Genomic DNA, 28,000 nt, shown 5'->3' with positions numbered 1-28,000 from the left:
TATACCCCAAAAAAAATATTAACACTCGGAAATAAAGGTAATTTCTGCAGAAATGAAGTTTTGACAAAAAGTAGGAGGATTGATTACCAGTACGGCCAGAATCGGCCTTCAATAAGTGAAATGTTACTTTCATTGCTAGCTGTTTAAGTCTTTTTTCATTTTCCTTTTAAGACCATGATAAATAAATTTGGCACAAACTAAAATAGAAATCAAGATTAATAAAATGGGCTGGAAAGAATATATCCAAAGAGAGTTGAGCTAAATAAACATATAATGCTATTCCCCAAAAGATAACCGTTATTTCCAATATAGAGTCTAGCAAAAAATATATAATGCTATTCTGCACGATAATCACCATATACTGTGAGTTGCTAGCAATATTTACATGATAATCTCGAGAAGCTACACTACATCAAGCTTCCTCCATGTACATAAGACAGCTAAATTTACAAATCTTCAACTACTCAGAACCAAGGATGCCATGTTGGATCCATCATGCACAGATTCCTTGGTGTCAAGGCAGCTTCAACTAACTCAGCCACACCTCTCTGGACTGATTGTGGAGGATCTACACCATTCTCCTCCTAACGGAATAACATTTAAAACACAACCAGGTCAATCTCATGGCCAAGTCAATGGAAAAAATTGGCATGTGCCCAAAGAGACTTTGGAACAAAAAAGCAGGCATCACTTCATTCACTCAAAACTGTTGTACACTGTTAAAAATAATGTTGGCAAGAGACGGCTCCAGTACTTTTTCTTTTTTAATTAATTGTGATAAATAAGAGAGAGCCCCAAATTAGTCGTATGAAGACAGTCACAATAGCAGTTGAAAATGAAGATCATTTTTATTAGCCCAATTATGAATTCTGACCCAGGGATTGAGGGGGAAAGCTACATGTATTTAGATAAAATAGCATCAAATACACGTCAAAAGCGGGCTGCATGAGATAGCAACAGCAGGGGACACAGCATGAGCAGGAAAAAGCATACCTCTTCAGAGACGTACTGTGGGGCTATTCCATTGATCCGGCCAATCACATTCTCAACATTCGTGATAATTTTCTGTTTCAAGTCAACAGGGTTCAGACCACCTCCACCAACCATCGGACCTAAATGCATCCCCAGCGGTTTTCTCCAAGACCAAGATAACAGTTCGTCACGGAAAAACATTGCAAGATGATGCCACAAGTGCTGACTTTGCTGCAAAAAATACTCCAGACAACATATAATCAGCACTCAAAAATATATTGAGTTTTCAACTGAAACTAAAATAACTTTAGATTGAAAAACTCACTTTCGGTGAGATGACAGCTTGTGCAGCTGCAGACATGGCAGAGACAATAAGGCCTTCCACGCCAAAATGGGAGAAGAATGCTTGCAAGTTCCTTGTCAAGCGGAAGGGTACTGGTTCATTGAACTCAATCATACCATTTGCATCATATGCTGGGTGAAAATCAGTCTGGAATATTTTCCCAGTGTTCTTAGCAAACAATATCTTGTTGGGAGACCTTCCCCCAATTTGAAGCATGAAAGACATGAAGCTTGAAAGAGCCAACTGGATAGCAAATTGCTTTTTGAAAGCCCACAAGTGGTTTCCGTTCAATAAAGTCTTGTACATATACTGCGAGAATATGCTATCAGGAACATGAGTTTTTGTAATATCATTATAAGCTTGAAGGCGAAGATCAACTACAGCTTCCGCTGATATCTGGCCAGATATAGCTTGGTTCAGTTGCTCTTTGAAGTAGGTAATAGGGTGGTCTGCCTCTCTGTCATTCCTTGCACAATAGTTCTCATATACCTCAAGGAAGGTGCTGTACATCAAATCATCTTCCACCATTCGGACCTACATCAGAAAATGAGAGATGTTATTATTTTAAAGCTAAAAGAACTACAATCAGGTCAAAATAATCAATTCTGATTTTCAATTAAAATACCATGTGCTATTGAAGTAACAGCAAGAGAAAGAGAATCAACAACAGAAATTTCATCAAAGATCATCACCTGTGACCACACAGGTATTATTATAGGTGTGTGAATGCATATGTGGCGACGTCTCGACTCCTTGTGCTTATCAAACATTCGGTTCATAACACGGAAAAGTTGCAAGATACGTTCATCACTTCTAGCATTAGGAGTCAATGATGTCTGAACAATAAAATGACGCTGAGAGCCATCAGAACCTATAAGAGTCAACCTCCGGAAACTGCTGCCATGCCTTCTCACAATTGGAATATCTGCTCCCACTCTGTCTAGCTTTACTGTATGATCAGGTGCCACCTCCTATGAGAGAGAGAGAGCGAGAGAGAGTGAGAGAGAAGGTAATCAACAAATCATACAAGTATAAGCTTCTCCCTCATTAAACTTCAAATATGACTTCCTCAAAAAGAGCAACATGAAGCTAAATTTGACAGAGCTAACATATAAAAGAATAGAAGCATAAGTCTCTTCTTCAGATAACAGCTAGCAGTTCAAAACTAGAATACACTGCTGTAGGTTGTGTAAAACAACCATTCCACGTGCCATGTATGCAGGTTCATACCTGATCAGTAAAATACTGCCCTGGAACTTCCACATCAACTACATGAAAGTCCCTTAACACCCTGCTCTCGTCCTCCAGCTTCAAAACAGCCGGAAATCGATCCTCAACATTGCTCTGGAGGATATTTTTCCAGTGTTTCAGTCGTTCAGTCAATTCAGAAAGGGTGGCAGGAAATGTTGCCGTACTTTCTGGATCAAGATCACGTTCAAACTCCTGCTTGTACTCTCTCACAAATTCTACATGCTTGTTTACAGCGTCTGCTGAAAAGCAGGCTCGGCAAACACCAGAAAGCTCCTTCTTAAGAGATTGTGGAACTTCAGCAGTAGTAGCAGTAGGATACTTGTAACAACGGTGAAGGAGAGCATTAACGACTGCCAGTAGTCTTTCTTCAGGCAAGGTAACAAACCGTGAACCAATTTCTGTGAGCAAAATCTGCAAGGAAAATATTACAAGATCAACAGCCTTTTCTATTTTATGGTAAATTCACTAAAGAGAGACAACAGCAGAGAAACCTGCATATTTCTCAAAAAAGAAAAAAGAAAAAGCCAAAAGATGATTAAAGAAATGAACGTCTAACAGGAAAGGTCAAAATAAGTACCTCAAGTTCACTAGCCAGATTAGTGTGTTTACTCCGCAGGGTCTCCATTATGTCTTTTGCAGCATCGAAAGCACTCGCAGCAGAAGCAACCAAACTCAAAGCACCATTACGCCTTAATGCATTCTGACCAGCATCATTTGATGATGAACTCTGATGTAATGATTGGTCAGTCCCAGGCATGTTCCCTTCAACAGCTGCTGACCTTTCAGGTTCTTGCACCTGAGTGTTACTTCCTTCATGAGATCCAACACCTCCACCAGACTGATTTACCTGATGAAGCTGATTATCAGATGCCAACTGACCTCCACCCTGACCAGCCACTCTTGCATTTCCATCAACCAAGCCAATTGAACCAGATGTACCAGGACCAGATGCATTTTGCTGCATTCTTTGCTGAGCCATAGTTATTCTACCATATTCAGATTTGTTTGCGACATCACGACGCTCAAGCAGATATGTGCGCAGCCAGTAATACAAAGCCTAACATTTAAAGCCAGTCAAAATATTGTTGAGGAAAATAAGAATCACTTACCTATCCAAAATCAACCTAATATTTACCTGAGGAAAGACAGTGGCAACTTTTAGCAAAACAAGTTTGCAGTGTGGAGCTTCAGTTCTTTGCAAGGAAAGTAACAGTTGTGGAATCCAAGAAAGCCACACCCAGTGAGGTATTTGCTCCAAGTACTTGTCTAATGCTCTTCCCACAGGTTCATTGGGAGTGTCAAAACTGAGAAGATATAAAACACGAGCTAGATGGCTTCTAGAATTAGGAATTCCAAATTTTATGCCTTGAAGAAAGCAGCTCACAGCATATTCCAGCCACATCTCTTCATGTGTTTCTCTGTAAGCCTGAGAAATTCACAGCATCAGCAACTAAAGATTCAACTAGTATAGATATGAACCAGAATCAGATTTATGAATCAATCAAGGAGATGCGTACCATGTCACAATAATTTCCCCAACTAATCCACCCTTTTGGCAAGTTCTTGAAAAGGCTTATGGCATGTGAATATGCAACATTAGCACCTTCGCAATCATTCAGTTTCAACAAAAAATCTCCCTTAATACGAAATATTTCAGCTTTATGCTTAACTGGAAAATATTCCAGATTAGTGCTGTTGATCAAATTAAGCCCACTAGTAAGCTCTCCCTTCATTTCTAAAAAAGCCTTGGCTTGTTCCCTAATTTTCACAAAGGCCTCCTGCAAGCATAAAATTGAGAAACCAGTGAGACAGCACGTAAATTTTAAGGCCTCCTGCATGCATAAAATTAAGAAACCAGTGTAAAAGAACTACACTATAGTATTTCTAAATGCCATCTCCAGGAACATAAAAGCATAGAGACAAAAATTTGCTAAACAAAACTATATCCTGTGAAGATTTATACTACCTGAACTTCCATGGTGGAGTGTCCATACATTTTCTCCAGTATGGATACACAAACATCATGCAGCCCCTGTTTACGGGCCATGTGGGCAAGCTTATTGACATTCCAAGCCTTGTCACGGTAACCAAGGTGATGCAGCTGTGAGTTTGTGGAGCTCAAATCCTTAAATGCATCAATCACTGCATTGTACATTTCGTTCCTCCATTGAAGGAGATCGTACCAGACAGACATATTATCCCACTCATCTGGTGTTCTAAGCCTCCAGGTCTCTAGAATATCCTTCAAATCTGCATATAAGCCACCATGTACACCAACAGAATTCCCGGAAAGCTTGTTTCCATTGGCAATGTCTACGATTATCCTTGCTGATTCTTGAACTTCGACTAGTTGCTGAAATTGCTGCAATAGAGGAATTCTTGCATGAATAGACATCTCAGGTAATTGCCACCATTGTTCCAAAGCAAGATCAACACCCTTGCCCACAATATTTTCAGCTTCTGCTACACCATTTGTGTTCTTCTCGTGAAGAGCAAAGTAAGCCTGGATTATACGAAGTTTGGGAGTTTCTTCTACCTGAGCTTTTGGAAAAACACTATCTTTTAAATAAGTCCAATCAGGCTGCTTCCAGAGATTATCAAGCAATATCTCATAATTCTCAATTAGTTTGCCAAACTCTACCAGCACATCCCATTGACTGAGTTGACTAGCACAACACAGCCACTGCTCTTCCCAAAGACACATCTCAGCTTTAGGCACTGTGTTGTTGTAAGTACCTTGAGTTGCCTTGACCATTGCCTGATAGAAGAGACTTTGGGCCCGCTGCCAGTAACCATGCTGTACAAGCGAAAGCCCAGACCTAGTTTCTGCTGTAACCGACCGCTTTTTCCACAATCCGCACCTCATATCTTCCTCATTGAGTAAACGATAGAGCTCAGCCAGAGACTCAGAGCACTTTGTGTCATTCAAGAACAACATTACATGACTTTCCAGCAGTGCAAGTGCAATATGCCAAGCATTGTAAGTTTTCCCAATATATTTAATGAGTTCGCTAGGCATACGAGGTTGAGGATGGCTCAGCTGAAGGCCTTCTAAAAGAGCTTGCACAACATTTGGCCTGTGCCCCTGCTGTTTTTTATGATAATCTTTTGACAAGAGATTTATCATTGGCTTAGCAAGAGCTACCTGTTCATCCTTTTGCAACGTAACCCAGACAATAGGAAATACTAACACCCACAGATGATATGCAACATTGGCATCTGTATGAGCCAACTCTCTGAGAGGAATAATAAGATCTGCAACCTACAAAAAAGGAGTAAAATGAGAAAAATGTGGTAAAGGAAAACTTTATGCCTAGCTGCTAGTGGTATCAATGTATATAACTCAAGAATGAAGACAGCTGCTACAAAGCAAAATGACAACAGAATTTTGGAGACAGAAAAATGTTGACACAAGCAGAGATAAATTCTCACAGAGGAATCAGTAGTCAATACAATACCACCTAACCAAGGTTTTTGTCTCAACTGTAACAAACTAGATCATCAAATGAAAACACCATTCCTTTATCACATATTAAGTAGAAAACCCTAAACATGCCTTAAGTTACATAATATGATGATTAACTCTGGCCATAGTCTTCAACAGAACACAATTTCTCCAATTTATACCTGCTTGGATCAAACAAGTTAGACTAAACAATTGTGCGGATGAAGATTTCTGCAAGATGAGTGCTTGATATAATGTTAAAGAAGACAACCGCCTGTTGGAAGGCCATCTCACAAGGAAAGGAGACAAACATAAATACCTGAAGCTTGCTCATTTGACTTAGGAACCGTGATTGCTTTAGGACAAGGCCATCAAATGTTAGAGATGCCTCATCTGAACCTTCTGGGATATCAGTAACCATTGGTTGTACCGCACTACAATCCGGAACAGCACTTGACATCATAAGTGGGGGGATTTTGGCAGAGTTTGGAGCCAGTGTAATAGGTTTATCCTCAACCAAAATGGCCAAAAGAAGATCTAGACCTTGTTTGAGCCAGAAGACATCACATAATGCCTCCCAGTCCTGATTTTGGATAATGTATTGTAGTCTCACAAACAATGTTTTCCCAAGAGATTCATGATAAAGAGAGAAGAACTTCATTCTCATTTCAGGATCTTTTGCACGTAAACCAAGCAAAAATTGCCTCTCCACTTTCTGAAACACTTCTTGTCTTAGTGAAAGAGAGTATCTGAAAGTCAAGATTGATAGTATGATTGTCCACATACCTTACGAGAACAACAACAAATAAATAAATAAGGATTTACTTACTTATTGGAGTCTGCACAAAGTCCGTAAAGAAGGTCAAGATATTTCTTGTCCCATTCCTCTACAGCAGTGACTGAAAAGTTCTGCTTGTCAACCTGTGAAAGCTTCTGAAGGAAAGTAACCACTTCCTTAGCAGTAAGGAAATTACATGACGTGGTTGGCATTCCAGGTTTGTTAAAATCATCTTCTATCCATCCTTTTATTACATCCAATATGCAGAGAAGCACAGAAGGATCGGTCCCCTTTTCAGAGAGCAAGGAGTTCAGAATTTGAGTTACAGAACGCTTGCATTCTGGAATAAGCATGACCCTTTCGCTTATCAGTTTGAGGACAGAAGTCAGATTAGCAATAACTACTCCAACATCAGCACCTTGGCGAGAAGAAGTGACCGCAGAATCTGCATCTGCTTTCTGACCCTGGAAATCAGACAGGAATGTCCAAAGAATCTTACAGCATAAACTGGAGATATGCTCCAAATTACTATTTTAGAGGACAATTGAAAATCCCTGACATAGAATAATAAGTAAGGCTGATCTGAATTTTGTCAAATTAATTGCCTCCTTTGAAATTTTAAATTTCTTTAGAACCAACATTCCGAATAAGTGACTTTGAAAACCAGCACATTTTGAACAATTAGGATGAACAAAAGTTCACCAGTCTTTAATGCCGCATGAATTCTACAATTCCTGCGCAATCTCTTAGAACAAGAACATAGATATAATCCCTTTTTAGTGTTAGAAGGCTGACACCAATTCCCAGAGAGACGCAGACAGAGCAATGTCTCTCTTTTACTTGCGAAAATTTATCTACTTCTTAGAAAAACCAACTTTTCCAGCCCAACAAAAACACCAACAAATAGAATAGAACTGGAAAAGCACCAATGCAGCTCCAGCAAAGCATGGAGTTACTGAGATAAGACAAAGTGCGAAAAGAAAACCTTAGCCTACTGATAGCCTGTTCCTTCTTTCTTTCCACAGGATTTTTTCACCCAACACCAGTCAACAATCTCCCTTATCTGTTCCACTAGTCCAACTCACCTAAGAAGCTTTGATGCTTGACCTTCTTTCTCTGTGTTTTTTATGCACTAGAACACGTATTCTTCTTTTTTTTTTTTTGGGTGTATTTTAAAGGGGCCATGGCTTTGACAGCCTCAGCTTATCAGATGATGGCAAAATGTTTCGGTTCATGGATTCAGAGTAACTAAAACAGACAATGTAGGTAGGCAAAACAGATAACCGAACAGACAAGGTAAATATAAATCATTAAGCAGGGCTGTACCTGTCTTACATAAGAACCAGTTGCCGCTGCCATATCGCGTGCCAGGCGCTGAAGTACACGAACCAAATTCGAAGGGTCAATAAAGTTTTTCTGCACTTCTGTTAAAGTTTTAATGATATAGAGGACAAAGCTAATCATGCTAGCTGAGATGTCTTCTCCTGATGTTTGAGGAGCCGCAATTGCAGCAAGGTGCTTTTGTACAAGCTCTTCCACCTTTTGATACAGCATCTTAACATCCTGCGGAGTACTGGCCATCTCTGGAGGAAATGCAGAGGAAACCATCTTCAAAAGAGAGCACAATGATTTCCCAGCATCTAGCATCTTATACCTGAAACATGGTTCTAATATCTGCCAGAGAAAATGTGCCAATAAATAGTAAATATAAATGACACTTGATAGAGGACATGCAACTGGAAAAAGAATTTAGGCCAAGGCACATACTTGGGAAATCTGGTTGATATTATTTCGGATGAACAAATGTGGTTGCTTTTCCAAAACCTTATTCATCACATCAAGGCCCTGGGCAAGAGCTGTGGATGGATCCTTTGATTGCGAAGGTGGAATACTACTTAGCAACTTCTCCAAATAATTGAATTTAACATTTGCATTTGGCCACACCTCCAATGCTTGTGATAGCAGCTCTAAAGCTTGTTTGTACATGAGACTTGCTTCTTTTTCCTTTGGTTCTATCACCAATGCGACCTGATGACAACAACCCCACGATATTATTTATCAACCCAAAGTGCTCATAACTAGAAGTAATCAATAAATAATCACGTATGCTAGTTAGGACCACAGAAAAACTTTCGAGTAGTACAAGGGCATTAAAGTAAAAAATTAAGACCAGAAATTACATAGATGTTGCACTGTATGTAAACCAATGTGGGCAGCTGATCAAACATAAATACTTAGTAGGTGGTACAAATTTACAATCCATGCGGAATAAAGCCAGAAATGAGCAATTCAGATATGATGGATACAAGGAAACCATGAAATTTCAGCTTCAATACTAAAGGCACTAGAAACATCTTCCAGCAAAACAAGGTACATCTGATATCTACTATACCCTTAGTTGGATAACAAGATATGCAGCTCAAAGGAGGACAGATAAGCAGGAAAAAAATGCAGTTAATGTCAAAAATCAAGGAAATACTAGTATTTTGTGAGCCAGGTGATTATCTATTAATAAATGTGAATAAACCTTGGGATTGTTAATCATATTCTTCAAACTGAAAATGGATGAAAAAGCTAAAATTTATCAGATAGCATCCAAGTTCTGTTGTGAACACTAACCTAGAAAATAATAACTGAAAAACACTAAACTGAAAAAGAGCCATACTCTTATTAGAAAATTGATGATCATTTCCTCCATTGCTGCATTTGGCTTGAATTCTTCATCTGGCTGTCCAGAAGACCCTGGGGTTTCTATGTTAGGGATAGAAGAGACACCACCAGGTGACATGACACCAAGCGATTGCAGACCCGGTTCAACCTTTATTCGCTTAGTTGGATCTTCAGAGAAAGTTGATCCATCAATGGCAGTTGCTGGATCACCACTAGCAGTAATTTGGTTGAATACATCATTATTCTGACCACCACCTGAAGCCGCAGCAGTTTTCATTTCACTTTGCCTTTGTTTTTCCCAATTGACAACCAATCCAGCAAGTTCAATGGCAAGACGCCTGTTCTCAGCCGAAGTATTATATGGCAAACCAAGGCGACTTAAAGAATTTACCATCTGAGGCACGAATTGCGCTCTGCAGCTGTAGAACAGATCTGAATGGCGTACAATCAGCTGGAATATATGTATGAGGTTAGGAATTGAGTGACCTTCCTCAACAAGAATCTTCTTTGTATAACGTATCCAAATTGGCATACGAGAGTCACCAAGCGGTAATCTTCGAGGAAGTGCTGGCATTAGTATATCAAGTGCTTGTTTTACCAACATCTTATTCTCTGGCTGGCAGGTCCTCAGAAGTGCTACAAATACCTGAAATTGTGTTCAGCTTGTTATTTCCAATGCAAAACCAAGCTTTACATACACAAGTTTCTTCAAAAACAAGTTTTTCATATACAATGCCACAGTAATAGACTCCCAAAAACAACTATCCATGCACATTTCAAATACAACTAATCAAAAAAAATAAACAACAAATAAAAAAACCACCCACCCACCCACCACCACCCTCTCCTCCCCCTCCTCCTTCCTCTTCCTCTCTCCCCCCCCCTCTCATTCTTCCTCCCTCTTCCTCACCTTCTTTTTCTCCCTCCTCCCCTCCCATTCCTCCCTCCCCCACCACCCTAGATCTCCCCTCCGGCCCTCCCCATTGCGGCCTTCTGGTCGCGACTGGAAGGCCGCACCCAGATCTGGCCACGCCCTCTGTTTGCCATTAGGTCACAGCTTCTGGTCACTACTGGAAGGTTGCAGCTTCTGGAGGGGAGGGAGGTTGGGGTTGGGGGGGGGGGGGGGAGGAAGGGGAGGGGATGAGGAAGGAGGAAGAAGGGGAGGAGAGAGAGGCTGGTAGTGGCAGTGGGTGATGGTGGTGAGTTTTTTTAAAAAGTACCCAAAAAAGTTTTAAACTATAAAAATACCCAAAATATATCCCAGAATATCCCCCAAAAACACCTCCAAATACACCACAACATCTATATTAAAGTTTTTCATATGCATTGCTATAGTAAATTTTTTCAAAAACACCCCCAAAAACTGCTAATCCAAACAAAGCCCAAATTATTAATTCAAGCATTCCCCAAAATATACTGAGCGGTATTCATGATAATCGTTCTCAAAAAATATACATATATCCATGAAACTTACTATCTCGCAAAACAATGTGTGTTTGAAAAGGCCACAGTGAGAATTCAAAGCACCACTTGAAAATAACAAGGACAGCGATCTAATATGCTAGATCCACATCAGGAAAAAGAAATCATCACTCTGACTGGAATCCTCACGCCAGTGACAAACCTAAGGTCACCCCATCTTTCACTACCAATTTCAGCTAAAAGGACTGCATCATGTTCTCATGTAAGAAAAAATAAGGCACCCCCATTTAATCCTAAAATTAGAAAAGAAGAAACGCCTAGAACACGATTAACAACTTAATAGCAAGCTTTGAACATGAAGGCATTGGAGAAAGCAATTAGAGATCATGTACAGATTGATACTCAAATGCAGTTAATTAAAAAAAAAAACGAAGAAGAAGATGAAACAGAAAAAGCCAAGAAAGAGAGAGAAATGCTCATAGATTACAAATATCTGACGTTATTAGAAGGGTATGTGTGAACAGAAAAGCTCTCCAGAAGTCTGCTTTGTTCCCTCCTATCTAGAACTCCCAGCAGAAAAGGAAAAGAAAAACCAAAACAAAACCCAGTTTAGGCCATACCGATTAAGCATAGAGAGTTTAAAAAACACTATTCAAGTTAGTAGGATCACCTTGAAGATATTATGCTTATCATATTTGCCATCGTTTTATATTATTCTCAATATTATAGTGTCTACATATTTAGAGAAAGAGATTTAATTTGTGTCTTAGATAATGCCACCAGTTGCAAAACCACTATCATCAAGCAAACTATAAACTAGCCATGCCAGTCAGATGACATTAAGTAGTCAATAGTAAGACAGTATTCTGCTGTAATGATCTTGACATCATGGCAATTTGGTTATAAAGCTACCTGCAGTATGATTTTCTCGGGCGCTTGATACGCTTCCAAGAAGTGGCAGACATTGACAAAGGCCCACTGCTTACTAGCACTATCCTCACGCTTGAGGTGATTCCACCCAAATTTGATAAGCTCCTTTCTGTGATGAACAAGGTCAGTCTGGAGATACTTGAGAAGTAAAGTGGCGAGCTGCAGAAGCTCTATCCTCAAGGGCTCGTCATAATCAGCAGAAACCTACAGAAGACACAGAAATTAACTACGAAGAGAACGAAAATGTGGTGAAGCACTGAGGCAGCACTGCATTAAAGGATTACCTCTTCTGGAGGGTCAAGAAGCTTGTCTACTATTGTCTTAACAATAGTAGTGTCAACAACATCCCAGGTCTGGCCATTCTGGAAGGCATGGGCTAACATTGGAAGAATGAGCATTTGCATGACAATCACCAAATGATCAAGAGCTAGTTGCTTTGATTGGAAAAGATTTAGGAAATGCAGGAGCAGAGTTTTCTTCAAGTTTGGAGAATAACCCTCGGCAACCTAAACCACAGATTGCTACTTTGTATTTAAACAGAGCACACTAAGAATTAAAATTGTAAAACATTATGCTAAAAAATATAAACATGACAGCAATTTTAACATACCTCAATTATATAAAACTCCTTCAGGAAGGTGAAGTCTATTCGAGTACGGAAAAGAAAAATGGAAAGAATGTCAAACAAAACATTGACTTCGTTTTTGTCATGTCTGAAGTAATTCAGGAAGCACTTGACCAGCCATTTGCTTTCTTTAACCTGTATGCAACAAAACCGTGCGAAAATGAGTTAGCAAGTTCACCACAAAATAACACATCTTTACCTTCTCATCCACCAAAGAGAGAGAGGATTCAAGGAGCAGTTGGCAGTTCATGATGACATCATCCAATGCAAAACATAAGAACTCAGTAGGCAAAGGATAAATCATATCATTGGTAGCTCTGTCCATGATGGCATTACACCTCCTCTCCGCAAAAAAAAAAAAAAGCGTTGTGCTTGTGTTATATATATATATATAGAGAGAGAGAGAGAGAGAGAGAGGAAGTGACAGACATTTATTAATCCTTCCGCAACTACACCCATTTACCTTCCCTGAATTCCAAATTTGTCGAGGTTGACTAGTTAGGGAGGGATTAAAACCATTTAGGTGAACTGCAGCTATTGCCAATTAATAAAAACTTGGCCACAGATTTGGAAAAATCTTGTCATACAAGCACAAGACAGTTGTATCATAAAGACCTCCAAGTCAGGAGAGTTGAAAGGCACAACAATTAGCCCACCAACATCAGAAAACAATTGCACCTTTCAAACTTGAAGCCGTAGATATGTACATTCAAAAAAGACAGGAAGAACATTCAACAACTTACAAATCTGATAATCGCACACAGATATGTCCATTCAAATGCTGGGCTGATGGTGCATGACACAGCATAAAGTTTAAGTTCAAGCAAAGCAACCAATCCCACAAGAAAAGGTCGGAGAAGCCTTAAGTGTTCATGGCATCATAATTATCTGAAACCTTTTTACCTGCTTTTTCTCCTTTTGACTTCACAATAGAGATTAGAGAGGCCAAGATTCTTCCTCGACCATTAAATCAACCCTCTCCCCACACGTAAGGAAAAAGAGACCCTAGGTATGATGTAGATTGAAAACTAGTGACAGAACAAAAATGATATGAGAAGTATAAGTGATAGCAAAGAGGTACACTTAACCTAACCCCAGGAAAAAATAAACATTGCAAGGAGGCAGGAAAAAACCATGACTACAACAACATAAGAACACTACAAATCAACACATCAGACATCATATAAATGATTTGTCACTGGCAGCACCAACAGATACATCAATCATAAAGTATGGTTATCCTGGTCATGTCAAAATCAAGACAGATAACTTTCCAACCATGAAACAGATATCTGAAATTCTGCTCATTTTCATTTTAGGCAAGAAATTTTAGGCTATGAACTTTCAGATTAGCAGTAAACTTACTTGCACCAAATTCAACTCCTGCTCGTTTTGTAACCGTGAAATTCTTGCTGGTGACTTCCACAGAAGAACTAATGTGTCGAAAACAACCCGATTACTCTGCAACCAGCTAGGCATCAGTTTAACCAAAGTCTTGATCAAAGCAAGACCCTGGAAATAAGCATCTGCCAATCCACTAGTGCTGGTAGAAATCGGAATTAAACTCTCAGGTTTATAGCCAAGTGATTCGTCGCTCCCCACAGTGGTGGGATGGTTAAAAGATCCCTGGGCTGTTGATGCATCAGATTTGGGTAAAAATTCAGGAAATGCACTTGCTATTATCTTTTCAGGTGACTTAGCAAGTTCTTCTCTCAAGGGTTGGCCAGCATCCGACCGTATGATATACATAAACCTAAAAGGCACAAATTATAGAATAAAAAGCAATCAGCGGTATAACCTAAAAGTACACCAAGAATTCTTGATCTGCAAAACAAATATTACCTGCGGAAGTATTTGGGTTGACATAACCGAGAAAGAAAATAATCAACAGCTGCAGCTGGGTATCGATTTAGAAACTTAGTGAGAGGAAGGCGATAAGGACTGTTAATCTCGCTATAGAACTGCCCTGGTGGAAGGGCACCTTCCAAATCAATAGTCAAAGTTACAAGCTCATCAAGGAATTTCCCAGCAGCTGAAGGAAGCAGGTGGAAAAGCTCAATAATTGCTGCAAGAAAATTCACCAACAAAACGAAAAAAATATAAGTTCATCTAGACAAACAACAGTATATGCTAACATGCGCTTAATGAATCAGACACCGATAAAAGGAATTCCAGGCTATATGACTTGCCAGCAGCAATTTTAGGTTCTTCACCAGCCTTCCAAGACTTCTGAGTCTGCGCAAGCTTTTCAGGTTCTAACCATTTTTTCAGATGCTCCAACAATTTACCGCCTAAAGTTACATTGAACCAGTTGGACAAAAGCTCAAGCAGACGGGCCAGCCCTTGCAGAAGAGGCATGCTCAAATTTTTTGTATGTGCCAAATTAACTAAGATAGGCCTCAGGCTGCTTTGCAGAAGTTCTTTAGGCATTCTTTGCTGAAGTATAACCTACAAAAGGTTATTAACAACTATTAAATTGCTGGATGGTAACTTTTATGACATCAAATAGCAGAGTTTATTTAAGAACCAACCCTATTAAGCATGACGATTAGGCATTGTAACATGCATGCGCTTGTGTAGCATCATTAACTACTAGGGATGTAAAAATAAAACCTAACTCAGCATAAACTAGTAAATATGTGCAAATCACAACATCTTTCATCAGAAAAATGTGCAGGTGGAGATGTGTAGGCAAGAGATTCCTAGTCTTAGTGCTTTAAGGCACTGCAGGCAGACGCGCAATAGTCAAACAGATTTCAATGCAACTATTAACCACTAATGCTATGGAATAAGGAATTCAATAACAATTGATCAGAATGCATCATATGCAGTCAGGAGCAACTTTAAAGCTCAATGAGGGCTAAAAGAAAATTTAAGACACCTGAGCTTTGAGGAAAACTATTGACAAAATTATGCTAACATACTTTTAGAAATCAAAGAAACACAATTTAGTCAAGTCACATATCACCATCACCCATTGAAATAATAAAAAAAATTAAAATAACAAACACACATCAAAATATAGAATTTCCCTTCAAAATGTATGTCTGGATTTGGTTTGGCATGAATAAAAATTAATTGAAAAATATACCCTGCTTTCAGCCCAGATTAAAACTAAATGACCTAATTTGCTGGTCACAGGGTTTAATAAAGAGTAAATAATAATCAACTTAAAGAGAAAATAAAATTACAGGAAACCACTCATAAATGGTTAATTGAATTTGAAAAGCAAGTGGAGAAGATGTGAATCCACAATTCTTAAAGCTAGGCAACTATTTGTGTTTAGAGTTTCTATTTCTGGAAAGTAGAAATTATGCCGGGAGATTATAAAGGCAAGACCTCAAATTTTGAAAAAATTTAAAACTTCAACGGGGAAAGTCCAAACCATGTGGATTGACAGTAATTGAATTTGTGAATCTAGGAAAAGAACAGAAAATTGCAAGTACAGGTGGTGACACAGAAATGTTTCATAATACTAGACATAGGAAAATGTTTTTCAAAGAAATTCCAGACCCCTTAACACAGGTGCCCTGCTGAGCTAGGGTCTAAAGCCTCAAAAGACAGAATCAGACAAGAGACTTAGATCTAGGTCAGGTCTGGGGTAATAATGCTATGTGTCTGAATTATAGAGTACAGCCCAGAAGAAAAAGTGAAGACAACAAACGGAAAAGAAATTCAACAGACCTGTCTTAGACCTTCCTTTGCAACAGCTACAATTTCAGGTGTCCGACTTGTTAGAGATTTGAAAAACATAGAAATGATTTTTGCACGCAATTCAGAATGATTCTGTGTTTTAAAATCTGTCCACGCCATAGCAGTACACAGCAGTTCAATGCAAGCCGTCCGTAGCTTATTCAATGATGAGGCCACCTTTGGGTTCATAAATTTCACAACCCACACAGTTTCATCAGCTTCAGCAATTTGCAAAGCCTCTTGCAGGAAATTGACTAGCTCCTGAGTCAACTTAAGCAGAGGAGGCCTCAAAGCTAGGCAGAAATTCAAAGCTGTGACCGTCCCAACCTAGGAATTGTATAAAACAGACCACAAAATAAATCTTATGTTGTTTCTTCTGTAATGAACAACAAACAACAAATGCAAGAAAACAAACACAACAAGAACTTACTTGTTGGTCAACAGTTTTTGACCGAAGAGGGCGCAAGATAAGAGGCTGAAGCAAAGGTTGGTACAAAGGTTCAAGTAACTCAGAAACCTCACTGCCTGTCCTACTTGCCAGAAGTGCCAAACAAGACTGCACGATCTTTCTTACATTAATGGATGAGTTTGCATTGAACAGCTCAGATGCTAGGTATTCAACAACTCCTTGGAAACTTTGTTTGCGTGCTTCACTGTTTGCCTCATCAACATTATTCACCACGCGAAGAATTTGGGTTAGCACCTGATTGGTTTCTTCCTGCTCTTTTGATGCATAGATAGGAAGCCTTTTGAGAACATATACTAGCCCCCGAACAATCCGTACTTGAAAATGGCATAAAATTTCAACAGTAACCTTCCCAACCATGGCACCAAGGCCAATAACTCCTCCAATTTGTGATTGCCAAGTACTGCCATAGCAACAATGTAAAAGCCGTGGCAGGAGTTGCTCAAAAACTGGAACACGTACACTTGGAGGTGGTGAATACACAGGACTCATTGATGGACTAGAAACAACCATAGGGGTGCCAGGACCACCTCTTGAAATTAAAATCTCTGAATGCTTTGAGCGAGCAAGAAACAGAAGTGTCTCAGCAAATATGTTCAGAGCATCTAGAGCTGCTTTAGCATGTAGTCTATTTTCATCTGCCAGTACATCTACCAAAGCATCCAAGAATATTAATGGGTCCAACTCTTTCAGGTTAGAAGGTCCAGTATTTCTTGATTTTGAACTAATACTGGAGCTGGGAGCAAGAAGAGGACCACCAAGTGAAGAGGCACCAATTGATGTATGTGTCAGAGAATTGTCTATGTGGAATATCATGGCAAAATGTCGGCAAACATGGAGAACAAAGTCATCATTAGCATTATGCAAATCAGGTTCAGCATTTGCAGCAATGATGGTCATCAAGAGAATCTTAAAGACAGATTTCTCGGCCATGAGTTGGGTCTTCGTCTTGACACCCAAGTCAGCCTACATAAATAGATTGGAATGTAGCAGAGATTATTGCCGTAAAATGTTCAGAACCACTCAGCAACAAAATTTATGAAAGCACAAATTCAAGGCAAGTAAAACACATCAAGCTTCATTTTTGGATTAATTCTCATTGGTCATTGAAACAAAGAAGCACTTATTTTACTAAGATGAGAACAAATCCATTTTAAAAATGGAAATCAGTCGGGAACTGCGTAAAAAGTACAAAATATCATCAGGAGACTTGTGTTAAAGATAAAAACTGCAAAATTATGATAGCTTTCACTACTTTGCATGTTTGAAAGTAAACTGATTAACCAAAAAAAGTTCATCCTAATTTTCACCACTCCTATAATAACACAAACAGCGATAAAAAGAAAAGACTAAAAAAGACTAAAATTGCAATTACGACAAGAAGGGAAGCAGTGGTGAGAAGCAGCAAGCTTAGAACTGTAACCATTTGAAAGGTCAAAAAATAACCAGAAGACTACATATGCTCATGAAAAGCTGTGCCATGATGGGTAAACATGTAAGCGAGTACTTGGATAAGGTCTTGTAGCATACGTATTACTGAGTGCCACTACTCAGCAGTCATAGTGAGAAGTAAGGCTAGCAATAAATCCCACAAAAAAAAAAAAAAATTGGTATTACAACTCATGCAAGTATCAGAAGGAAAATTTAATCAGTCAATGAAGCTATAAAGCAACAGGGAAAAACGTCCGTACAACAGGTGTGGAATAATAGAATCAACCAGTAAGGTACTGTGACACAGACAATCAACCACACAACCAACCTTCATTTCTACTGTCTCAGATCTTCTCCAAGATGGGTCAACAGATGAAACTAAGAGAGTTGACAACTGCCTAGATGTTGATCCCTCATCAGTAACAATCCCTGGCAAATTAAGTTGAGATGACAAGCATACACAGACAAACTTTAGAGCCTGCTTTCGGTAAAACGGATCCACCCCACCATTTTTGTTCATGACAGCAGCCACAGCAAGATTTATGCAACGATCAAGTGGAACCAAAAAAGGTGTGGAGGGTTCAAATGTAAGAATTAATCTAAGTCCATGCTCTGGATTCTCCTTGCATTCAAGTGCAAGAGGTTCTTTGAGAAAACGTCTATTACGACCACCCAATTTACCAAGAAGTTGCAATGATTTTCCACCCCAAGGATAGGGTGCTGGTCTCAAATGAGACCATAATGCCAAAATCACCTCAGACATAACATTCGCCATACTCGGCTCTAAGAAATCAGGATTCAAACTATCAATCCAGAACTCAAGTGTCCTTAAACCAAGACTAACTAGGTCATCACTTCCTTTTAGACACATCACCAGAGGCTTCATAAGGCGAGGCAGATGAGGTAACAATGAGCTTAACCTTGCAGGCAGAGTTAGACAGAGTTCCAGAAGAAGTTCCCTCATGTCTTCACCGGTAGGTCCTTCAAGCATAGCCAACAGCATATTTAAGCAGGGTAGCAGCATAGGAACCAAGTCTCGGAGAAGAAGTTCAAACTTGCCACCCGCAAGTGCATGAAACATTGTTCTAAGAAGTTGCAAGTAACCAATTGGTTTCTCAACCTCAGTTGCATTTTTCATGCAAGATTCCATTATAACAGGCACATGAGGCTGTAAAATGCGTTCGCAGTCCGAAGGGGCCTTTGCAACAGCACCAAATAAGAAGCGGAAAAGATGCAAAACAAGTTTTGCTGCAGGTGAATCTGGCTGCTTCAGAACATCAAGTTTACTAGTCACAAGGAAATTCACCAAAACATCTGAAAATGGCCGAAAAACCTTAGCTGACTGCAGAAGGGTTGAAAAGATGTGGACCAGCTGAGTATTTGAAATCATGCACTCAAACAGCTCAGGCATGCACAAGGAGAACATGTCCATCAAATCTCGGGGTTCCATAATAGCCAGAATTTGGGAAAAGAGATTAATCATTTCCCTTTCCTCTTCCTTCTCCTTGAACAGAGCCAAGCAATGCACACCACTCTTCAATACGCCAGAAGCTTTCCACACCTGTAGAAAATTGAGTAAGAACATCCTAGCAAAAGAATGACTAGGCAAACTTCATAATAAGGATGGTACCTCATCTTCTCTCATCCCTTTGAAGGGCTGTGGTACTGATGAACCTGATGTTGCAGAAGCAAGAATTTGAGATGATGTCCCATGTGTTGATGGTGAAACCTAAAACGACAAAAGGTTACCTGATATAAAACTAACCGATGATAGAAATGAATTATAAAGGAAGAGACGTGAAAAACCTGTGATCGGGGTAGATGTGCATGAGTGATGCTCCAAATAATGGTCTTCATTCCTGGAATAGCAACAAAATCCCATAATACAAAATAAGCAATCAGCAAACAAAGAGGAACTCATTTTAAAAAATAAAAATAAAAAAATCATACATTAGGTATCAAATTTTCAATAATTCAAAATAGTCAACTGAATTTGAAGTGTAAAGAATGGAGAAGGCAATTACCCATGACCAATGTTTTAATCAGATGCTTACAATCACTAACTTCCTTGGAGTGCTCCACAGGAACTTGCAGATTTAGCACTGCCTGCAAAGTATGACAAGTGATCAAAAGCAGGCAGTGTTAATTCAAAAGGGAAATATAGAAATACAGATACAACAGAGAGTTTACATGTCATGATGCATGCAGTCAATATGCAGGCAAGGCAGTCAAATGCATACCCAGTTTTAACATTATATGGCAAAAGTATGTCAACATCAAAGCAAGGAAACCTCTGATTTATGAAATGTAAGACTTGAAAATCCAGAAACAGTGCTGTAAGCTCTGTTGAAGATCAGGAAAGCATTTGCAAAAAACATCGCAGAAAGTACTTCTGCATGGGACTGCTTTTTACTGTTGTTAAAATTCTTATACTCCACGTGCATGCAGCTTCTGATCGGAAATTAGTCTTTCAGTGACTCGTAGGCCCTCTTTGGAAATTAATCAAAATGGCCAAAATACAGTTAAATTATACTCCAAAAGGAAGAATTGTAGCTGTAGACAGGTATCCACTAAACTTGACAGCCATTTACTCAGGGTCCTATTTATAATCTTGTTCCACTTTTAACTCGATCCAAAACAGTCCCTCCTTTAATCCACGAGTATCCATATTCGTTTTGCAACTTCATGAGACGCACTCATAGTGAGTTCCACTATCCCATACTTGAACATGTCCAAATTAGCTTGACAATTTTTGCACAATATTTATCCCCTCTTGGGGTTACTTAAACCTTCTCCTGGATGTGGCCTCATCTATGTGGACTTGCTACTGGTGGTACACAACTCGTTCAAAACCATTACGGTAACGAAGAAATAACCAATATAATCGAAAAATCACAGGATTAGAACTACACCAGACTACTTCTCTGCAACTGCAATCATTAGCTTCTAGAGAAAGACGGTCATAAAGTAGATCTGACAATTCTTTTTCCTAATTTTTATTATTAATCATAATATTAGACAACATTCCGCAAAATCATAGCAAAAGGCCTATGAGCATATCACCCAAAAACAGAAAAAATTAGAAGCAGAATTTCATTACAGAAGAGTAAAGTTCTCAAAGTACCTGGACTGGAAGTTCTAATTTTGACCTTAAAGTTGACCTATTCTTCCCATCTTCTCCCTCTTCCAGTAGCTATTGCCCACAAGAAAACAGAAAAGTAAATAACCAAAAGTCATATTACACGTAATAGCAAAGCAAACGACTTTGTAAAATCAAATGGAAAATGGTAAAGGCATATATAACCAGCACCGAACTTTTAAACAAATAAAACGTGCTCCCTCCATCCCATTGAAAGTGTCAAACTTTCCTTTTTGATCTATCCCAAAATTATGTCATGTTACCAAAAATAGCAAGTGAAATTTTCTCCTCCTTCCGTTTTTATCCTCAAAGTACTACAATTATATGTGTGGGTCCAACAAAATTTATCAAAAATTATGCATGCATTAAGGCAGTGTGTCAACAGTATGCACCAACTGGTTTTGTGCATGCAGCACACAACAATAAGTGGGTTGGTACCTTTAATTAAATGTATGGGGTCCACACTTTGACTTGACGGCAGACACAATTTGGGCAGCATAAATGCTTTACTTTGTACAAGGTTTGGGCAGCCCAATAATGGCCATTTTAGCGAGTTTAGGAGTTTATTTATTCTTTTTCTTTACTATTCACAAAAGGCTCTGTTCCCAAAAAAGTGACAAACTTTTTGGGACAGTGGGAGTATTTTGGAGCAACAAATTCAATTTATGAGAAATGGCAGTGATCAAAATAATTTGCATATGTATAAACTTGAGGGGGAAAACAAGAGCACATTTTGATGAAGAACTTAAGCATTCATCAGCGCACGGGGCCAAAAATTTCCAGCAAATCTAAATTTTGGGGGACAAAGTCGGTTAAAAAATATCAATGACATGATAAGAATACTGCACAATGAACAATCTTTTAGAGCCTCTAGAAACCGAATGAATTGATAAATTACAAATTTTTCATAGAGCGACATGTTTCACCTCCATGTAATACATGCTAAAGCAAGTACCTATATTATAGAGGTGAGCAGTTCATCTTACAAGTGCTTGTACTACAAATCATTTCTTGCAAACTTTGAGATGCTTTTCTAATTAAATTGTGTAGTTCAAATCAGAAGTGTAGTACCTTGAATTTTAGATTATCTCTCACAAAGTTGGAGATGGTTTTCCATTCACATTCAGAAAGATTATTGGTTGAAAAGGCTCTCCTTTTTCTCAAACTACAGATTACTCTAGGTAATGCTGAACCAGATGTTTATCGATGTCATAAGTCATCTAAAAGGAGGACCATCACTTCCATCAGGTTCTTTTATGCAGGTAGCGTGCAGATCATGCAATTGGTTTACAATTCTTAACAAGACACAGGCTACTAGAAAGCCCATTTCAAAGTAAAAGTATTGGATTTTATAGCAGAAATCAAATTGCAATTAATTGGTCAATGTTTAACATGGCTGTATTAGCCTGATAACAGCAACTCTTTCAGTCTATATTACATGGTTGTTTTAGTCATACATCATAAAACCAAAACCTACGCCAGCAGCACCACCTGAATCAATTCAGCAAAGATGTGACCAGCCAACCAATAGAGGAACAGAGAAACTAGCAAAAAGTTGGAAATGCTCAGATAGTTTAGCACATACTTTTCTAAATATGATTTAAGAGGAACTAAATGTTGAAAAGTATGTGAAAGTTCTAATACCTGGGGAATAGTGCGCTTGAAAGTATTAAATTTTCCAACAAAAGCATCCAAAATTCGACCCTAAATGGAAGAGAACCATAATTTATTCCAATTCTGGAAATATAACTCATACACTTTTGTGTGGGTGTGTGTGTGAAATAGCAAACTGGTTGAATGGGTTTCTAACCAATAAAATCCGTGCTTCGTCCATCGATGGCTGGTCAACGCCTTTCTCAAAAATTGGCTCTACCTACAATCAGAAAAAGAGGACAATTATACATATCATCAGAAGAGCAGTTGCAAACTCACATTATCAAGGCTTTAGTATTGAGAAAATATTTTGCTCGATAAAAGAAATAATAATCTTTCTAAGAGAGTTGATTAGAAGTTCTACCAGATTTAACATCAAGCGAGCACACGTAGTATGAATGCTGAGTGACAATGAAGCATCATGCATGTTACTTGAGAACAAGTAAATGATCCTCGATAACTGCACCACAAGGAAATCAATGGATCAATTATTGGAAAACATTGTCCAAGTTCCGGAGACACGTGGTCACAGTTCATATGATACCACAGGCTGGAACAAATTACGACTGCATGTAAGGATCCATAGACTACAAATCAATCATGAATGCCATGACAATTACACTGTGAGAACTGTAAGTAAATGTATAATCAATCCTATAAGAAAAAGTGCTGTTGCCAAAACTTGTTAGTTCAAACAAAATGACACCAGGTCTAGATTGAGTACCCACGTTTTGGGTTTAAATTATTTAACATAAAAAAAAGTTATTTTCCAAGTAACTTGGACAATCAACCTTTTTTCCACATCTCCAAATAAATTGCTTCCAAATACTAATAATTTAAAGGTAAATTGGCTTATTTGTCCAAAATCAGGATTTGCGCAAACCTCAATTGCTCATATTGGGGCACTATTGATGAAATACTACAAAGAACATCCAATACAACCCAAGTTGCACACCAGATAATCCTGTAGTGCTTAGTCTCATAGAAAGTTCATGGACACTCAAAGAAAAAATCTCAGGCAAAACTTTTTTTAGGAAGAGGACAACTAAATCCCATGTTCAATTTTCCAGCAAAGGAATAACGTCCCAGTATCATCTGATATGATAAAAAAACTTTTGCTCTCATTAAAAGTAATCAGAAGTTCGTGGAGTTCAAACACCAAAACAAGTGCACAGACATCAAAATGAACTTTGCTCAAAGAGATTTTCTATGCTCCAACCGGAAGCACTTGAAAAGCTGACCAAGCAAATGATTTTCAGCTTTTGCAGTCCTCTAGAAAAGGGTTCTGCCAACATCTTCAAGAACAGATTCCTGAGAATCTGAGCTGCTCCTCACCCCTGTTTGTCCGATCCCCTTCATCATACTTCATCTCAACCCCAAATGTGCTAAAATGGGAACACATGCTCATTGGTCCTAGACATGCCCATCTGAGGTTACACAGCCTTCCAATGCTGGACAACCTCATAACTTGTTAACCTCAAAAAGGTTTCATCTCACAAAGCTCCTTGGAAAAGCTTAAACTCTTTCCTAAAAAACTGAGCCCACAACTTAGCTGCCGTGCTAGCAAGAAATGCAGTTTCAGTACTCATGAGACATTAGCCTTATCATTGACATTTTGCACCATTATTTATCCAGAATCCTTGCTATGTCCCCAGACAAATTTCAAATGCAGTTGTCTTCTAAACATACTCTTAAGTCAAGAGGAAGTGATAGTAAGGAGAAAGAGAAAAAATCAGATATTTTCCATCACACTCTGTTTTAACAAGTTTCTGCTCAATCCAACTATCTTTATCCTATAGGGTCAATGTACAACTTTGGGCACTCACAGACCCGCACAAAGAATAGAATATCAGAATACGGATCAACATCATAACACTTCCTAACAATGCCAGCAAAAAGGCACATCAGTACAGCAACTATTCCCCCCCAAAAAAAAACCACTGACAACATGGTCCTTAACCCACAAACTTTCTGCAGGGCAAGCTTCTTGTATGATGAATAGTCATAAAGCCAGCAGAAAGGAAGTTGCATTACAACCAACACCAACTTCCCAAAATCACTCAAAGAAATTTACGCTACTGTTTCTAAGAAAATGATAAACCAACATTACTCTGATCATACCTGAGACAAAGAAAGATCTCCCCTAACATGATGAACAATCTCTGCCAGTAAACTGTAGGCCAAAGGCCTTAAAGTCTCAAAGCATGCTCTCCCGGTTCCAACAAGGACCCTGATACAATTCATGGCAACATAAATCTCAGAGGTGAGAATGACTTCCAAAGCAAAAGAGCAAATTGATTAATTACCCTTTTACTTGTAACAAACCAATAGATTTGAGAAAACAAGCAACTAAAAGATGCATGCATCAGGAAGTAATTCACGCATTCAGTCTACAAAGGCCAAATATTTTTTTCACAAAAGATTGATCACATAATAGTGGGACCTCTAAAAGCTAACAGAAAGAATGACTCACCCACAAAGCACCACATATGGAGAGAAATGATGTAACAAAAGCTTTATTTCATCAATTAATAGATCTAAATACACGCTGATGAGCACTACTAGACTCAAGCATTAATTAAGGTTTTGGGAAGAATTAAGGCATGCCAAGCAGTTTACCGAGCTATATCGTATACACTGCATACAACAAATTCAGGGCCTTACAGAATACACAAAATCAGCAATATAGTACAGAATGCAGTACATATCAGACCAAACCAGATAGAGAAAATAATGATATTTTTTCTGGTTTGTCAAGACAAGGGGATAGTGACTTGACAACCTTAGAAATATGGATGCAACATCAAATAAGAAGTAAAATGTTTACCTTTCCTCCAATAGCGTGTCAATCAGAGGAAACAAACCCCGCTTAAAATCAGTTCCAAGAACATGTTTTAGAGCTACCAACAATTCCTGCAGCCAAGAAGCTTTGTTGGTCAAAAATATGTATACACAATTAAAGGGGCTGCATTAGATGAAGTACGACAAACCATTCACCTTTCGTATAGAAACAGAATCAGAACACGTGACAAGCAGGTTCACAATGCTTTTGCAAATGCTTTCTTCATGTGGTCTAATATAATCAGCAAAACTCTTCAGCAGGTAAGTTAAGAATGAAACTGTCTGCATACACATACAAGTCAAAGGAGTAAGAAAAATGGTAAACAATTCCACATGATCTCAAAGATATGGGACAAGCATATATGTACTTCAAGTCCCCCCCCCCCTTCTCATAACCATGTAGCTAAAACTCCACATCACAGTACCAACCTTCCACTCACAATCTCCACAGCACAATTCTTTGCTTAACAATGATACCACGTACATGAACCAGTGGCAAAGAAAGTTCACTGGTGTCTACTAGATTAATAGTGTCAAACTAACCTAGCAACAAATATCAAGAGAATTACAGCAAGAAAAAAAGAAAAGATGAATGTCCATATGTCCATTCAGCTGTAAATTTCATAAGATGGTCAAGTATCATACAGTCTAGTATACAGAACTTAAAAATTTTGTCAGTTGGTCAAGCAGGAACACCAACTACGACAAACAATATGCTTATGCGTGTAAACAAGCAGCATACCCCTAAATCAACTGCAACTGCAGTACAATTTGGAACATGCACATGAATTAGAAAAATAGACTTTTCCAGAGTCTTTCAATGTCTCTCAAACAGTATAGTGGCCTGACTTTGTCACGGGACGTTATGGGAGTTCAACCTTCCCATTGCCCCCACCCCCCAAAAAAGAATTGAAAACGAAAAAGGATCCCATGGACACACCACCTCACAATAGCAAAGTTTTCCATATCTAAAAGACGAAAAGGAAAAGTACAGGTAACAACTTCAGATATTAACCAAAAAATTGATGTCAAGATTTTCTACTCCATACCTTAACCTGTGCACCCTTGAGCTCAGTAAAGTGATTCTTTAAATGAGGAGCAACCTTCTCAGGCCCCGGAACTGATATGGCAGCCACCATTAGCGGCAACAAATGTGGAATATTTGTCTGAACAAGCCGGCTATACAACTGAAACAGAAACATCACCACCAAAGGGCTCTCTGTAACAACCTTAAATGACCTAGTACTAGGATTAAGCTGCCCTTGCGTAACATGCCCGCCTGAGGGGCCCACTTGATCAGAAACATCCATTGGCTTCCCATCATCCCCACTCAATGCAGACCCCAATGACCCTGGTGCAACAGGTGGGGGAACTGCCACAGCCCCGCTCTCGAAAAAGTAACTAACAGTAACCCTAAAATTCTGATAAATCTTGCAAACAAAATCTAAAAAGGGCTGAACTTCAGTCTCTAGTGTAGGCCTAAAATTCCTAAGCAAGTCAAATATAATACGAATACAAATTAAGCCATTTTCTTCGTTATCGGTAGTCAACACGTGCATTGCCACTTTAAGAAGCTCCTGAACAAATGGTCTTAAAACCTCACTATGTGGCAAACGGTTCAGAATTTCAACCACAATATTTCTCAGCTTATGCTCAGGGTTATCAGTAAATTGCGGCTTCGTAATATGATATAAAATTACTGAAAATGCTCGAAAATAACACTTCAAAAAGTTCAAATACTCCCCCGTATGTGTTATCTCCAAACTATCCCGAACCTCCATTGCCATCTGTAACCTCGTCTTAATTGCTGCTCCCAGAAACAACCAAACAAAAAAGAAAAAAATTAATTGAACAATAAATTACATGTAAAAGAAAAAAAAACAGTTACAAAATAAAGGCATCAGGGAAGAGAGTATACGGAGGTCGGGTTCGACGAGGTGGTGAGAATGTTGCTCGAAATTCTGAACTGGACTCATTGTAGACGATTAAAAAACGATTCCTCCGGTAAAACTGATAAGTTAGGCTCAGGGTAAGGAGCAGCGAAAATTAGAGGGAGGGAAAGAAAATTAAACTGTACAGAGGGGACTGAGGAAGAAGGGAACGGGGGTTTTAAGAGAGTGTTTGAGTGGAGGTGGAGGGTTTTTAACCGGGGCGAATACAGAAAAGCGAACTTAATGATGAAAGGGGAGTTATTACTAGGTTAGATGAATTCAATTAGTGATCTGACAAACAGGAAATTCGGAAGAAGAGGAAGCACGGCGGTGCTCGGTTGTTTTGTTTCCCTCCGTCACGAAGGGCATTTTGCTCAGCTCCTCCGAAATGGTACCTCGTAGCGGAGGTA

The 28,000-nt window shown here is 38.9% G+C and overlaps 1 protein-coding gene across 1 annotated transcript; it reads right to left on the bottom strand.

Moving 5' to 3' along the window:
• Positions 1 to 240: 240 nt before the first annotated feature.
• On the bottom strand, positions 241 to 28,000 carry LOC113700377 (uncharacterized). Its single transcript, XM_027220809.2, has 35 exons — positions 27,578 to 28,000; positions 26,709 to 27,466; positions 25,816 to 25,941; positions 25,646 to 25,731; positions 24,940 to 25,048; positions 23,183 to 23,278; positions 22,976 to 23,038; positions 22,810 to 22,869; positions 21,151 to 21,219; positions 20,051 to 20,132; positions 19,833 to 19,885; positions 19,657 to 19,755; positions 18,355 to 19,587; positions 16,560 to 17,561; positions 16,121 to 16,456; positions 14,626 to 14,884; positions 14,279 to 14,501; positions 13,802 to 14,189; positions 12,422 to 12,571; positions 12,096 to 12,317; positions 11,794 to 12,015; positions 9,455 to 10,105; positions 8,557 to 8,817; positions 8,116 to 8,463; positions 6,841 to 7,253; positions 6,331 to 6,760; positions 4,533 to 5,828; positions 4,084 to 4,344; positions 3,702 to 3,992; positions 3,144 to 3,623; positions 2,546 to 2,977; positions 2,008 to 2,286; positions 1,298 to 1,849; positions 994 to 1,203; positions 241 to 584 (listed from the first exon to the last, which is right to left on the bottom strand). Exons 1-35 carry the CDS (start codon positions 27,633 to 27,635, stop codon positions 465 to 467), a joined length of 11,718 nt encoding a protein of 3,905 aa, XP_027076610.1. The 5' UTR covers positions 27,636 to 28,000; the 3' UTR covers positions 241 to 464.

Source organism: Coffea arabica, chromosome 7e, assembly GCF_036785885.1.
Source record: "Coffea arabica cultivar ET-39 chromosome 7e, Coffea Arabica ET-39 HiFi, whole genome shotgun sequence".
Lineage (NCBI taxonomy): Eukaryota > Viridiplantae > Streptophyta > Magnoliopsida > Gentianales > Rubiaceae > Coffea > Coffea arabica.
The sequence above is the reverse complement of the archived record's forward strand: the minus strand, read 5'-3'. Positions and strand labels throughout refer to the sequence as shown.